This window comes from Typopeltis vanoorti, chromosome 1 (assembly GCF_054136105.1).
Source record: "Typopeltis vanoorti isolate ZY-2024b chromosome 1, IOZ_Tvanoo_1.0, whole genome shotgun sequence".
Lineage (NCBI taxonomy): Eukaryota > Metazoa > Arthropoda > Arachnida > Uropygi > Thelyphonidae > Typopeltis > Typopeltis vanoorti.
Genome location: NC_143549.1, coordinates 151158826 through 151175854, shown reverse-complemented (window position 1 = coordinate 151175854; position 17029 = coordinate 151158826). Strand labels below are relative to the sequence as shown.

The following is a 17029-nucleotide window of genomic DNA, read 5'->3' as shown; positions in this document are numbered from 1 at the left end:
TAGGTTATTAATATTAATAGGTTTCAATTAATTAATATTTAATAATTTAAATAAAAAAAAAAGAAAATCGAATTTGTTAGAAAATGCGTGAGACAAAGCTGGCATGCTCATTCGTTGTCAGTGAGAGATTTCTTGCAGGAAAAAAAAAAAGACATCATCCGCTAAGATTACCCATCTCTTGTTCGATAAGCTAAGATATGACATCTTCTCCGATATGAAATAACATTCTTTTCAAACGCAAAGACTCAGTGAAAGTGAATGAATTCAAGTAATGCAATAAATAGTTATTCAAAATTTAAATAAATTATGAAATAAGAGACAAATCTATTAATAAAATACTCATAAGCATTTGTTACAATATTAATTTAGAAATAGAATTTTTATTCAATTTTTCTCCTTTGTTTTGTTTTCTAATACTAAGAGCAAAACCACCTCATAACTTATTTATTCTTATTGTTACTTGGAAAATTAATAATACAAGGAACGACAAAACTATTAGGTTCGAATATTAAGTCAAACGTTTCGCGATTCTCACTTTGATTAATATTTTTATCCTTTAGTACAATTAATTAAGTGACACGCGGTGTTCTTGTCCCGATTTGAACTGTCGCCCTGCTTATTAGATGCCTGAATTGGTCTGAAAAAAAAAATTCCGTGAACGTGTTTGGTTTCCATAGTAGGGTTTTCTGATTATCTAAAGCTAAGTCCATCCAGCTAATAGTTCATACTGTTCCTAGTCAGGATTCACAAAATAACAATTCTGTTATTATCGCTCTGCTGGAATAACAATACTTGAACAATCGCAATCCATCCTTCTTTTTCAAAATAATCATTTTTATATTTTTAAGTTAACATTCAGTATACGACTGAATAATCAATAGAAAAATAATGCTTTAATATATGGAAAGAAGTTGCATTTCTCAATATTTTCAAGTTATCTTTAAATGCCTGAAAGCGCTCTAGATTATTCTACTGAAAACTGTCGTAATTAGTAACACTCAATGACGGAAAAATTCACTTTCAGAGAGAGAGAGAGAGAACATAATGTTCACTTACAAAATCATTAATAACTGTGTTAATATAAAAGATTAAGTTTTCAACGAATATGTGGCTTTTTTCCTTTCAGTTCTAAGGTTGGTTTGAATGTAATGTAGGAAGGTTCCAACATAAGGGATTTTGCATATAAGGGATTTTGCATATGGCGATACACATAAACCAGATCACACGTAAGATGTGTGCTGTTCTGGTTTGAGAGACGTAATACACTGGTTTGTATACTTTAGTTACCTTGTGGTAATTCAGACCAAAAATGCATGCCTGAGTTATGTTTATTACTACATAAAGCAATTAATACCACGTGGTCGATGTCCTCTAGTAAGTTCAACTATTTTGCTCATGCTAGCGTGGCAGTATTTTTCATTCCATAAACTGAGATTCTTCTTTCAGAAAAACAGGATGATTTTAGAAAGGATAATACTGTACCCTCTGTAATGAGCCGTGATAATTGCATCTTGGCTAAAATGTCTTAAAACCTGATCTTTTTCGAATACACATTTCGAAGTCTTTCAATTTACAGTGCGCTTCCTTTCTTTTTCGAATACCCAATGAGTACGTTAAAATTTTAAACGGGAAAGGTTTATTTCTATGATATCATAACTGCAACTTCTTCATTTAAACAAAAAAGTAATCCTTTATCAGTGAGAATGGTTTTATTATTTTATTTGTTGAGATTAAACATATCCCTATTGCTGAAAAAATTCTCAGTTTGAGTATTGTCAGCCTCAGATGAACACAAAATTGATTTCCTCCACGAAAACCCTGATTTCTCCTACAGAAAACATTGGTTTTAAAAGAAAGTAGATTGAGAGGTAGCATATTAACATGTCTGGCATCATTGTACTAAACTAGAATACGTGGCTCGTAAAACTGACCTTTTATAACTTAAACACGCTGTAAACAGAATCCGGTAATCTCAAATTACTATTGATATTTCCTTTTATTGTTAAGTGTGCAGTTTTATGAATAAACAAGCTATCCCTATTGAAACAGAGCAAACAAAATTCCTCCCAGTAGTATTGGAGGATTTTCTTTTTAGTTTGGTAAGAAAACTAAAACGTAATATGTGAGCCGGGAGGAATATTTGCTGTCTCTGAGGTATTCAAATGTCTTCCGGAGATATTCAATACATGCTCGGCATTCTATATTTTCTGTATATTCCAACAAGCGTATCTTTCAACACACATAATATGACAGTTTTTTTTTTTTTTTTTCAGAGCAAAACAGAGTTGCCGCATATGTAGAAATATGCAGGAAATCGTCCTCTTCTTTGCTTTCTTTAATGTATTCAAATTCTATTTCCGAAAATATTCCTGTATGATAAAAAGAATTGGAAGAGATTTCAAAGAAAACACTACAAATATATACCAAAGAGGGGAGAGAAAGAGTAAAAAAAAAAAAAGGTGGGTATTTTGAAATAGTGATGAATACTCTGGTCTGGAGAGCGGGGAGTGTGAGCATGACTTTGTTTCCATAGCAACCAGCATCTGTGCTCCAGTCTCGTGCGGAGCTGAAGCAGATGATCACCTGCCGCGAGAGGTACAGTAACACAGATCCCATGGTGCGCTAAAAGGTGTGTCGTTTGGTGCGGCCCGTTCATTGCGAGTCAAGTGTCAGAAGAATGACGACATCTCTGTGTGCAATCGCCGAAGGTTGCATTTCTTACTACGGAAGTTTAATCGGCGAACAAGAACCTAAGAGCCATGTTAATAAGACGATGGGGAGAGAGGTCACGCACGGAGGCGACACGGACATTGAAGGTCAGGAATGGACTGAAATGGATGAAACGGAATGGGCCTTCAGGTTAGTGGGTGTAGTCGTGTGTGGTATCTTGGTAATTACAACCTTAGTCGGGAATGTTCTGGTGCTCACGGTGGTGTCAAAATTCCGGAGATTAAGGTCGGTAACGAATTTACTTCTTGCAAGTTTGGCTACAGCAGACATCACAGTGGCGTTGCTTGTTATGCCGTTCCTCGTCCTATACGATCTGGAACGTCGATGGAGGTTTGGTTCCATAGCGTGTCACCTGTGGATATCGTGCGACGTGATGTGTTGCACGGCATCCATACTCCATCTGTGCGTGATCGCCCTTGATCGGTTCTGGGCAATCACTCGTCCCCTCCGATATCGGTCCTTCGTCTCAAAAAGACGAATAGCCATAGTGATTGCCACCGTGTGGTTGTGCAGCGCGGCAATTTCGTTCATTCCCATATTCATGGGATGGTACAGTGACGGAACCACGTCTCTCTTCGAAGACAGCTCCGAATGCTCTCTAAAAGTCAATCGTATTTACGCTGTCGTGTCGTCCATGACCTCATTTTACCTTCCGCTACCCGTTATGTTTTATGTATATTATCGTATTCTGATGGTGGCCGAGCATCAAGCAAGAGAGATTAGGCAACTGGAACGTTCACTACAGGGAGCATCGCACGGAGTACGTCGCAGCATCCGAAAGCGTTCCCGCCAAATCGTAACCGACACGAAAGCGATTCGCACGTTGGGCATCGTCATGGGAGTGTTCTGTGCATGCTGGCTGCCCTTCTTTCTCATGTACGTTATCCTAGCGTATTGTACCGAGTGTTACCTGGCTTACGAAGTAAGAAGTGGACTAACGTGGCTCGGTTATTTCAACTCTTCCTTCAACCCATGCATATATGCGTTTCTCAACAAAGACTTCAAAGAAGCCTTTCGGCATGTCCTCTGTTGTCGCAGATTCTCTGATCACGACAGTCCTGGAACCGATGAAACTAGTCGCAGTCTGCAACGCATTGATCGACTCCATGTAGACATTGTGACCCCTGAACCTCGTACCCCAAGTATTACTCCGGACACCTCGATGTGGCCCAGTGCATTTTCTCAGTATCCCTTATCGCCAATTAGAGCCCCTGCCAACTGTCTAGATCTCAAGCAACTGTACAATGAAGAGTTCTTGTAACTTCAGACGCTTTCAGAAGGGGGAACCGCTCATGGATAATAATAACATAAGTGCACTTATTTAAACTCTCACGGTTCTAAGAACGCAGGGTGCCGCTGAGATGAGAATCCTAATATACCTTACATATCAATGTGAAAATATTCCATATGTATTGATTGTCCAATGTGTCCAATGGTTTTCTCGCACTATCTCTGTCTATATATATATACACACACACACACACAACCATATATATAAATATATATATTCATATCTATATCTATAAAGTTGTTGTTGCTCCTCCAGCCAATATGATACATACGAACTGCGAATTATTATCGGATACTGAACTCCATCTTGGAAAGTTCTCCATGTTGAGTGCGTGCATCTGTGTGTTGTATCGACCACTCCTCTGTCTACCCTCTCATCAGGGATCGCAATATGTATCAATATTGTCCTGATTAAATATGGTAAAACAATACTGTGATGTCTGTGCTCTTCTTAACTTACTACCAATTGAATCAGTTTCGTGCAGGTAATGAAGAAATATGATCCTGTACAGGATTATCCAACATCCAGCCACTCAGATTGAAATGTGAGTTGTTTTCTTTACTTTTGTTGTTCATAAGTAATGTCATACATGCGTTGGAAATTGCATAATCAGAGAGAGAGTTCTTAGTGATAGTTAATATGTAAGAAAACAGATCGGTAATTTTAAGTGGGGGACAATGCCAGCAATAATGAAGTTATAAAACAGCCAAGAAAAATGCAGCTCTTCTTTATAGAAGAGCTGCTTATCTATGTTGGAGTGTCACTGGATATCATAATATACACACTGTTGAGTATTAGAATTTTACAGCAGAAATCAATACTTCCTCAAAGTGGGGAAATTTGCAGTTATCTTCAAAGTGCGATTTTTACAGTTAACATCAAGCCTAGTAGGAATGTTTGTAAACTAACTTGAGGCAATGAGTGTTTTAACAAGAGAGGAATCTAAATCTCAGAAAACTAACTTGGTAATAAAATAAAGAAAAACAATGCCTTTTAAGAATCACAGTCTCAAGTCATTGTGTTAGAATAAACTGTAAACGTTTTAAGGTTAATTCGATCTGAAAGTTTAGAAAGTTTGCGACAGCGTAGGCGGTCTAAGGATTATATAATCCGGGAGCCCTGCTAGAGATGAAGCATATTTATTAAACACCACTCAAGACCTTTAATATTCACAGTAGCGGTTTCCCATATCACGCAATATAAATATTCAACCACCTGAAAATTTTAAACATCGTGCGTACTATACCGGAAGTAGGCTAAACCACATTTTGTTGCAGATACCCTTGATTATCATCGTCGAATAATATATATATATATATATATGTGTGTGTGTGTGTGTGTGTGTGTGTAGAGAGAGAGAGAGAGACTCTAAAGCACGTTATATAAATTTTACCAAGCAAAAGCAGTCGCGTTCTTTCGTTTATATAGATAAAACGATAAAAGTTATTTATTAGTTCACTCATAAAGTGCCAGAATCTTCTATTTAATTATAACTTTTAAATTGTTGCATCATGAGGAATATTGACAATGATGCAAGTAATCGACAAAGCCTGATGGCTGAGAACATGTAGCGCTGTTTGGTTCTATGGTTATTCAGGAAACTAGAGATGATTTGTATGGTAGGTAGGAGACTGTAATGGACTGCTTGGAGAATATCATGGATAACATAACTGAAATCAGTTTTCGTTGCAAGTAATTGATCTTCTTGACTGTATCAGGAAGCATCGTCAAATGTTTTAAGCTAAATATGAACAGCTAAATATGAACAGTATATGTAAATATTTATATTTACATATCCTAGAAATCCTACTTTATTTATTTATTGCTTCTATTTATTCAGACCTCCAATAAATTGCCGAAGCGGTTTTTGATTTTTGATCTTTTCACAGCATCAGTTATTATTGATTTTAACAGTAATAAGGAACTGAACTATAAGATATTTTCCGAAGAAATAGATAAAGCAAATAGAACATTATAAGACCTTGATATATACCAACATTAAAAGAAAATACGACTTTCACAATTATTAGTCGATTTTTCAGACTCCAGATCCAGACGATAGATAAATTACATTAAAAGTTGGTATTTGGAATCCTTACAAAGGATGTGGAACCAATCATTCCAATGTTTGTTTGTTTGTTTGTTTGGGAGACCATTTCCAAGAGCAGTACGAGGAAAAACGTGTCGAAATCGTTTAACATTAATTCGACTCTGGCTAATTAGGTTTAATACAGTTTGGGATATCTGATGTAAGGATGACAATATCCACAAGATTTAATTTTGATTTAAATTGGAAAATTTAATATTAATACTTCTGCTAGCTGGATGGAATTAATTTCCTATGTGGAATATCGAATAAAATTTGTTGACTCATTTCAGTTGTGGTTTTAGTTGGATTACTTATTGTGACAAAATTAAGAAAATTAAAGGATCCGTCTAGAGTAAATATGCCAAAATTATTCTATTTGTCACACACACATGCTATAACTTCTTATACACTCTTCGGATTTCTACAAGAGTCATTTTCATTTATTTCATTTTCATTTCGTATGGTGATTCAACAGCCGTGAGCCCCTTTTACGGGGAGGTTCGGCACCACTTCAATCCCCCTATTTTTATTCCGGGCTCGGGACCGGCATAGCTGGAGGGATTGTCTTACGCATTCCTGACTATATCCGTGTGTGTGTGTTCACAGGGCCGGTTGGCCTGCTTGCGGGATGAAAAAACCCAGATAAATTGGGGAAAAAAACCTGCTGTACAAGCCCAAGACCGGCTAACTTGGCTATGGCTAAGGAAGATCCTTAAGCTCTTCACGTCGTCATCGACGGGAATCGAACAAAGGACACTCCTTCGCCAGGCATATGGTTGCGAAGCGCAAAGCCACTAGGCTAACCGCGCGGACCCTATGAGAGTGAGCGAATGCTATCAACTGATAGAGTTCTTTGCATAGTGTAGTAAATATTTCACAGGCATTATGATAGTTCTCAGGTAAAAGAATGAAAATATGCAATCGAATATGAATTTCCTTTTTACCTATACGTAATTCCTTTGATGCAATAGAACAATTTATCTACAGTACAAGTTCCAGTATGTGATAATGAATGTACCCAATATACAAAAAATTGTTTTATGAAATCTTTTTTGTTTGCAAATAGTGCTATATTTTCTTTCTATCACAATTCGCTATAGACCTGTGCTCACACCGCTGAATACATAACAGAAATCAATCAATTATATGACAGTCGATAATCATACCATCTTGCAGAAATTTCAATAGCATTCCAAAATGGCACATACTATATTACACCGATTATGGAAGGTATTTCTAGTATGTACAAGAAATATTTGTTCTTGAAATGTTTTAGAATTAACTTTCTTTGAACATAAATAGCATTACAAGTAAATGGATCTTATAAATATTCTATAAGAAAATTTAAGTTTATTTTCCAATTCAAAAATGATTTTACTATAATCAACAGAAAATAGGGAAAAACATAAAAATCCACTAGATGCTAACACCTATGATGTCAACATCCAGTCAGTTTCTCAGATAACGATATCCTCAATTACAGAAGTACAAAACACGTCCTCTCTTCATTTAAACAATGCAAGGCGACGTAATGTAGCAGTACACCGTGCCTGTTTTTTCCTACCAAGTGGGAATATGAAATCCGCTTATTATTCTCAAGAGAATTTGTTTGTGAGCTACCTTTCAGTTGGGAGGTTGGCTGTTAAAGAATGCACCAAACAACAAAAGCTACGAGGAAGGAGATTTATGTCTGCTAATTGTATTCGTGTTCTCGACGGGTCTGTTTTTGCAGGATGGGAAACCTGAATCACTGCGAACGAAGGATGAAGAAAACCTTCAAAGAAGACCAGCCGACTGTCCTCTCTTTCAGTTTGAAATGTTCTTATAAATTCTCATCTTATCTCATCTAATACTAGGATTCGAAACTCGCAAAGTTCTCGCTTAAAACAATTGGCGTTCTTCCTTGGATAGAAGTATAGTAATAATATAATCATTTTAAGAATTGTGTACAATAGTTTTCCTGATCTTTCGGGAACGCTTTTCATAAACTATATAACACCTATTGTGCGTATGGTAAATTAACAGACTCTTTCACTAAAATTTAGGAATAGATTTTAATTTCGGCTTATCTGATATAAAATTGATATTTATTTCATATCAGTCGATAAAAAAAATTAAATAAAATCAACTTTGAAAATAATGAAAATCATTCTCAGTTAGTATTTGCTTTATTTTAATATGCATTTATTTATGAGATTTTATTTAGAATAAACGGAATTAGTAATAGTTACAGCATTGAATAAAATTTTGCCTTTCAGCCTTGAAGTGAGTTGATCTCACAGTTGTTGCAAGGTACAAATAAAATATATCCATTAACGAATTACAAATTATTTGATACGTTTCTATAGATATTTCGAAATTGTGCAAAGAGTGACGAATGAAAAGGAAAATATGAAGTAAAAAGGGGAGGAGGGTATGTGTGAATGGCATAAGATTACATTTGAAAATATGATGACTTAGAAATCTCTCTCTCTCTCTCTCTCTCTCTCTCTCTCTCTCTCTCTCTTCCATTCAGTATATATACTATTGTTGTGTAATTTATGTGAAATTTGTATGGTAAAGCTACTCAGAAAAAGTTGCAGACCTATCTCACATGAGCACGGTCAGAGAGCTAAAAGTTAGATAATCTGGAAGCCCCGTTCAACACACACACACACACACACACAAATCTAAAACATTTTTAAGCCTCTTAAGACGTAGAATAAGTAATGAGGTGGTCTCACACAGCGCCATGGAATTCTCCTACACCAAAAGATATTCCGAAACACTCGTATTCACGAGGGATTCGAATCCACAACTTGCTGGACGGAGAGCGGGGACTAAATCAACGCAAGCAACCTAGCTGCTAACATGTTGATTACATTTATGTTTATGATGAAGTCATAAAACAAAGTATTTCATCCAGTTATTCACTACTTCGCGATACCGACACACCCCATTCAAATAAGGCATTTCTGCGACTGCATTTATCTAGAGAAATTAATTCCTTTGCGTTTTGTTCATAATTCTGCTCCATGGACTTTCTTTTATCGTTCTTCATTAACGATTAGTCTTTTTATTTTCACAGAACGTTGTTTCCCAGCGAGCAAGGACATTTTGCGGCAATGATCTGACTGCAATCGTCTTCATCTTCTCGTAAATGACTTTCAAAATAAGTTGTGTGCGTTCATGAAGGACACGGTACAAGGATATAATGCCAGGGTGTTGGAAAATAATGCTCATAATGAAAACATGATGTTTCATCATAGTTCGGCTTAGGATCAATTAATTTAAAAGTTCTGGAGTGCAGGATTCATTCAGACGAGCATCGTATTCCTTATGTGTATTCGGTAAATTCTCCCGTCAGGATGAATTATTTAAATTATCCCCGATGTAACTATGGCATATCGGTCACAACTATCGATGTATTTGTTGGAGCCTTCCTTCCACAGTATTCAATTCCCCGTATCCTGTTTCTGTGTCATATTACCTCTTTAAGAGTCTTATTTGATATTTCAATATTTTGATAAGTTTCATAGCAGAATTCTGTTTTCATGTTTTTTATATATTTATTCGTTTGGGTTCCCCTTATCCTCCATCGTCTCTTAGGATTGGTTGATCCCTCCCAATGAGGGATTAAGTATGTATTTTATGACTGTAGATCCATGTATATTCACGGCGGTTTGCCTGTTTTGAGGGACGAAAAACCCGAGTTTCCGGGTGAAAGTTCTTCGTGTCATGGACGGGAATCGAACCTAGGTCTTTCCGATCAAACGGATTCGTTTATACAGAAGAAGCTACGGAGGCTCTTGTTTTTATGTTAAATCCGTTTAATCCTGTAAGACTTTCTTTTATTATTCTCCACTATAGTATATTCAGCATTTTTTTCTCTTTCACATCTACTAAAGATATTCTTTATTAGTCTATTTTATTTACTGTTTCTTGTTTCATTTTCTTTAGCGTAAGAGGCTTAGGTAAAATATTGAATACGCCAATTTTTGTATTTACATGTATTGAACTTTGCTTTAAAAACATCATTAATTATTCAAAATGATTTATTAATTTTTGGAATTTGTTTTTTACTCACTTATATTACGGCCAATATAATTAAAATGAGGAACGTATTTTAATGATTTATTATTTAACGGGGTTTTATTTCTTACCGGCTTGCTTCCTTTAAGCGCGTAAGTATTTGTTAAGGACATATATTCTTTAACTGTTAGTTTTGAAAGAAAATATACTAAGATTTTTCTGACCTGTACACCCTATTTTTTCCATCGGATAGCGTTCAATGTCTGTTTGAGAAGATCCTCCCTTTTTAAAGGTCACTGAAATGATGAAGGCATTTACCATTATTGTGGTCCTTGCCATTTTGCAGAGAATACATTTTTTTGACGTGATCTTGAATATTTGTATTAAAAGTGAAGTCGTTTTTAATTTATTTTAAAAAAACAACGACTTTATTGAAGACATATTAAAACTGGAGACAACGAAGACATATTGAAATACATACTTTCATCTTAAAGTGTTAAAGAGTTACTTTGAACTTCGTCATATACCTTTATAAGTAACTTTGAAAATTGGCAGCCTTCCCCAGATATCGTTAACTTTAAATGAAAACAGAAAGAGTTTAAAATAAACGATGATTATGCGTACATTTTATAGAAAAAAAAGTAATGAATGGCATGTACGATATTTAAAATTTTTATGTAATAATAAAGCAATAATGAACGCAGTAAATATAAATGATATATAAATACCTATTCTATATCAGAACTTAACGCCATCATTTGTTAACCAAAGATATTTTATCGCCAAACCAACCAACCACCAATGTCTTTATGCTTGATTATTTACAACACATCAAAATACGTACGCGAAATTTAAAAAAAAGGGCTACGAACAAGGCAAACCATCATTGTTCACCGAACGTGGTTTCTCGAAACGCTACTTACTCTGACATGTTTCCGCACTTTGGATCTGATTGGAAAGTATTCACAAAGCCCTCCCCTCCTGTCATCAGAAAATTACTTTACCGATATAGAACATCTTTAGCTGTAATAATAATGGGACTTAACAAACTTTTAAAAGGAAAACTTCCTTATAAAGAAAAAAGGGAGAAATGATTTTTTTCTATTTCTGTAGGTGGTTGTGGGGACTGACTAGTATTCGAACTCCTTTCTGACATATCTAAGAGTGGGCACTCCGCATTTATCTTTGATGTTTCATTCTAATTTCTTTACGAATTTAGTGTACGAATTTCTTATACAGTATACATCGCGTTTGATGGATGAAAACTAGCTTATAATTTTAACGTTTAACTTCCTTAAACTTTAAGGCTAATTTTAACGAATAAGAACTTTGCGTTCTTATAAGTGATAAAAATAACTCGATTTTACTCTTAAATCTAAATAAACAGGTTCTTTATTTGTGTTCAATAGTTGCACGTATTTCAAATTAATCCATATATGTGTTACTTTTAAAGAATATTCTGCAGTATTTGCAACTATTACATCCTATGTCCAAAAAGAAACCGAACTTTTGATAGAAAATAAACCACAGGCCAATTATAATTATTCAAATCATTTATTTCAATCAATATACTCTCCCTCAGCTTCGATACAGCGTTTGGTATTATTAATTCGTTAACGGGCAATTAATTCGTTAAATGAGTTTTTTATATCGGTTTTTGGGATACTGTTGAGGGTCGTGGTTATTGCCGTTTGAACGTTTTCAATGGTGTCGTATCGCTTTCTTTTCATCGGCAAATGAAGTCAGAGGAAGAGAAAGAAGTCACAGGATGCTAAATCAGGCGAATATGGCGAGTGATCCAACACACAAACTTGTTTTTTGCTCACAAAATGTCTCACAATGTTCGAACGATGAGATGGTGTTATCGTCCAGCTGCCTGCACCACGATATTCATGCCGTACACAACGAATTTCGCTATCAATCGCTTCAACACTTCGAGATAAAACTCACCATTGACCGTTTGACCAGGCGGGACGAATTCTTTGTGGATACTTGTGAATTTGTTTCTACGATTCCCTTGGAATCGTAGAAACAAATCAGCATTGTTTTTACTTTTGACTTCTCAAAACGACTTTTTTTCAGATGCCCCTCCACTCAGCACTCCGGCACTTTGTTTCGGGCTCGTACTCAAAACACCACGTTTCGTCACCAGTAACGATCGCTTCAAGGAAGTTTGAGTTCCTTACGAGCGGTTTTAATGAAGTCCTTGCAGTGTTCAATTCGATACATTTTTTGGTCGTCGGTCAACTTGTGGGGAATCAAATCACGAATTCAATTTACGACGGCCCAAACTCTCTGTCAAAATGTTATCACAGTTTATATTGGAATCCCGAATTCATCTTCAATCAATCTCACGGACGATTTCCGGTTTTCTTTCATGAAATCACGCACTTCTTGGATGTTAGTTTACGCCCAATCGTTGATGCAATCAACTCTCCTACCTACTTATTGTCAAAACATCTCTCGAAACTCTTACAACAACATATCCACAATTCAGAGAGTTACATTGAAAACTCCGGATATTTTGTGGAAAAGCTAAAAACGATCAACATATCGAATAATGATCTTCTAGCTTCGCTCAGTCCAGTTTTTGGACGGCCGGGCTTTTCGTCGTCCTCAAGCGTCTCACGACCACTTTTAAATCGCTTAAACCATTCGTAAACTTGAGTACGGGATAAGTATTCATCACCGTATGCCTTTTGAAGCATTTGATGCGTTTTGGTAAAACTTTACCAAGTTTTAAACTTTACCTTTACCAAGTTTAACAGAAAAGTCAATCGCAGCTCTCTGTTTGAAACTCATTTCCCGACCGTTCGTTCAAAACACACTTTCACTCTTGGCACTATAACCCTGCTTTTAATGAAACAAATGTCATAAACAGTTGACACAACACTAATGAAGGTTGCCGCTTTCGACAACAAAAAGATACAACAGGTGGCGTGACTAATTTCTTCTATTTTTGAAAAGTTCGGTTTCTTTTGGACAGAGGATAGATAGCAAACACAAATTTTACCTCAATTAAACGTTTCGATGGGTAAATGAAATTACAGTGTTTAATAAAAATAACTAACCATTAGTTTCAGGTTTAAATCGTTAGCATATGTTGGATGAATAGAATCATTGATAAAATATTACAGTTGGTTGTTTAGTGTTATGATGAATCAGCTAAAGCAGTTGGCAATGGTCTATCTGCTGACTGAGTTTTTCAGCTGGTTTCGTCGCTTTCTACTTTTCAGGAGTGGGAGTTTCTGCGGAGAAAACCATCCACCTATATCTGCATATGAGATCCGCTCATTTCTTTCGGGTGTCAAGTTCTTTTAGATGTACCATGTGTTCTCTGTGGAATTCAAACCTCGTTATTGCAAACCAAAATAGGCATGCGTCGTTCTAGTGCACATCAGATCATTAATATAATGTTTGGGGGTTATTTATCTAGTTTGCAATCTAGGGAAATATGTGAGTGTATGGCGGCATAGTTAGCCAAGTACATTCACTCCAACTAACAGGATGGGATTTGAATCCTATTATGCCACGAATATATGTGAATGTCTTATCTGTGAAAGGTGGTAGAATTTCATCATCCAATAAGAGACCATTACACTCCATGCTAGAGCCTTGAAATGACTTGAAAATTTACGTTAGTCTCACCATTCCCAGATCATGTATTTTTATTCCATTTACGGTACTAATGACTATCGTTATTAACATTACATGAACAGTGTATAAATGACATTATATCAACAGTTTAGTACATAAAAATGTAATGCATGAACACTGTTTGGGACAGTAATTAAAAATCTGATCGCATTCCCTAAACACAATGATTGTGATCTGTTATCGATGACCATGGAAGTGTTATGAAAGCCATACGAGTACAGCGAACAGTGTTATCTTTTCTATGGTAGTTCACACTCAAGAATGTGGACTACCATATTATTATAGAAAAAAGTTTATTATAGAAAATAGATTTAAAAATACGCCTTCATCTTCGTGTTCAGCGGCTTAACCAAACATAGCATTTTTTCTTAATCGAATATCAGTTTTCTTTTTCATTCATAATAATCCTGATTACAAAGCGTAAATAAAGAATTTGTTAATTAATTATGACGCTAATAATAATTAATTGCCATGGCAATCTAGTGTAACGATTCCAGAATAAAGGTGTGAATATCACTAAGTAAACAAGGCGGATGTTGGATAATAATCTTGACAAAAATGTATTTTTTTCATAATACTAACGCACAAGTGATAAATTCATCATACGTAGTTTACATAAATATATATTCCTATTTCATGTATATTTAACTAGCTTCCTTTCTGGTGTTTGTAGTGTGCTACAAACACCATTAATGTTTGTCAAGTTCGTTAAAACGTCTTGAAATAATAATAAAATTCTTAGAATTATTCTGATTACTGAAATTATTACATTTTAGGAAATTGGTGTTTTTCATCATAGAAAATTTCGTTATTTTACCAAGTTGAAAATAGTAATGAAAATATGTGAAAACGGAACATGCCACATACTTGTTTTATTTTAATTTATTTCAATACTAAAACATATAACACTAAATAAGATTGTTATTTTGTTTTCATTTGTACAGTTTAGATTAAACAATAAAATTATATTAAGATTTAAATAAAAAAGACACCAACTTTTTCCATAAATAAGGATCGAATTATGTTTCTTCTGTGCACAGGATTGAAAGCTTTGTGAGATAATGAGGCCAGCCTGGATGGCCGAGTGGTTAGCGAATCTGCCCTCCACCCAAAAGGCTGCGGGTTCGAATCTCGCGTTGATGGACATTTATGATTGTCTGTGAAAATACTAGTGACGGTAGTGGGCGGTAGATGGCGTTAGTGTAGATGATGAGGTAGTCGCGGTTCGTTATAGTTGGTGGAGTGGTGAAGACAGAGAGTTGGAGAGTAGGTTCCCTCCCTCGATGAGTCCTTGGACTCCCTGGAGGTGTCGCGTAATAATAAACATTACTTTCTGCATTGACAACAAAGTTTCTTCAGTGATTTCAAAACTCCTCTTTCGCTCTTAATATTAGAAAATAAATTTTAAAGTCAATATCATCTAATCCAATTTCCGACTTTAATGTCGCAAAACATAGACAAACTGGCTGTAGAACACAAAAAATTAACAGATATAACATACTCGATCGCTACTATGCCAGCTCCAAGAAATATAATTCCTTTTCGGATTTTTTCCATCTACATTATCTCTTGTTAAATTTCAATAAAAATAATTATTTAGAATGATTTATTACTCAAGAATTTAAAGAGAGTATATAATATTTTTTAACTCAATTTCATTCCTTTGTTTCATATTCATAAAACACTCGTTTAATATTAACTACTTTGCTAAAGACAGTTTAAACAGCCATCATTTTATTTTCCATATGTTTACATCAAGAAACTTATTTTCTAACTGATCGTTCTTTTAATGTCAGTAAAGGGTTTTAGAGAAACGACACAGGATTGAACAACTGTAAACTCCTTAGTTTGATACCTTGCGCCTGCGTGTTTTCACAACAATTAAACCCCTAAACTGCCTACATGTCGATAAACACCATAGAATATGACCATAAAATCAAGTTAAGCTATTTTTAAAAATGTGTAACATCTATATCACAATAATTCACGCCTATTCTATACTGCCCATTGTATTACCATTAATGGTACTGCTTCCAATGTCTGCTCTCACTTTATATGGTGCGTTAGCAATAAAACAGTGCTGGCAATAGACGGCACAATCTCGCTTCCTCAAACTATTTCACGCAGTCGAACATTAGTGGTCGAATAAACCTGATGTTATTGTGAGGGTAAAACTTCATCAGGGTACGCCTGACATCACAGGATTCTCATCACACTGCTGGCAGATTTTAAAGGAAGTGGATAACTTTACGGCACCTTAGAATGTAAACTATGCATTGTGGCTCAGCGAGACCACGAATAGTACTGATGAGAAGGTTATATGACGAAGGCAGATCTCGTGGGGGAACGATGCTGATGTAATGACATTAATTCAGGGTAATAAACTCATGTGACCTATTCCGTCCCTCCCTTTCAATCAGGTTCCATAGTAGCTGTGAATCAATTCCTCAGGTTGTGTAGTCATCTTGGATAACATTGATGCTCGTATTGGATTTTGTATCGCTTTATATTTATGTCAAGTGTTGTTCTATCGCTCTTATTCGACGCTGGCTTTCCTATTAGTTCTGAAAATAATATTCATTTTGTTTAAATTAATTTTCAAAACATCAAATTGTATCAAACCTTCAAGATTGTAAAGTCCACATTCGTTTAGAGTACAAAGAAATATCAAATACCAGTAAATCGAAATTCCAATTTTGATTTACTGGCATGAATTATGAATGAATTTTATGTATGAATTTTATTGTGATTTTTATTGATTTCTCACAGACAGAGGATATGTTAAAGGCATAAAGAGCATTAAAGAATAATGCATGAATAAAGTTATATCATTCAATGCACTAAAATAATATATAAAAGATTTTGTGCATGAGATAGAACAAAAACGTTATTAGAAGAAACAGATTTACGCCTACGTGAATATAAATATATTCAAAATATGCTATTCGTTTTAATTTTTCGATTAAAAACTCAGTACGCTAACTCTGTACTTTCTGTACAACAACCAAACTTTAGATCTTTGGGAACTGTGTAAAAAAAACTTCTGACTAAAAAAAAAAACACGAAAATACCCTTAGAAAGCCTAATGAGTGTCAAAATACCGAGAGCATTTAAAATAAATATTCCTATTATTTGTATAATATGATTAATCAAGAATTCTGCATTAAGTTTTATAACGACTGACTTGGAGTTACCGTTAGATTATAAAATTTAAGAAGATAAATTAACAAAATAATTCATCTTTCTCTAAT

At 35.1% G+C, this 17029-nt stretch overlaps 1 protein-coding gene across 1 annotated transcript; it reads left to right on the top strand.

Moving 5' to 3' along the window:
* The first annotated feature begins 2914 nt into the window (after window positions 1-2914).
* On the top strand, window positions 2915-3991 carry LOC150110542 (beta-1 adrenergic receptor-like). Its single transcript, XM_090400810.1, has one exon. The coding sequence runs from the start codon at window positions 3020-3022 to the stop codon at window positions 3989-3991; it is 972 nt and encodes a 323-aa protein (XP_090256936.1). The 5' UTR covers window positions 2915-3019.
* Window positions 3992-17029: the final 13038 nt, after the last annotated feature.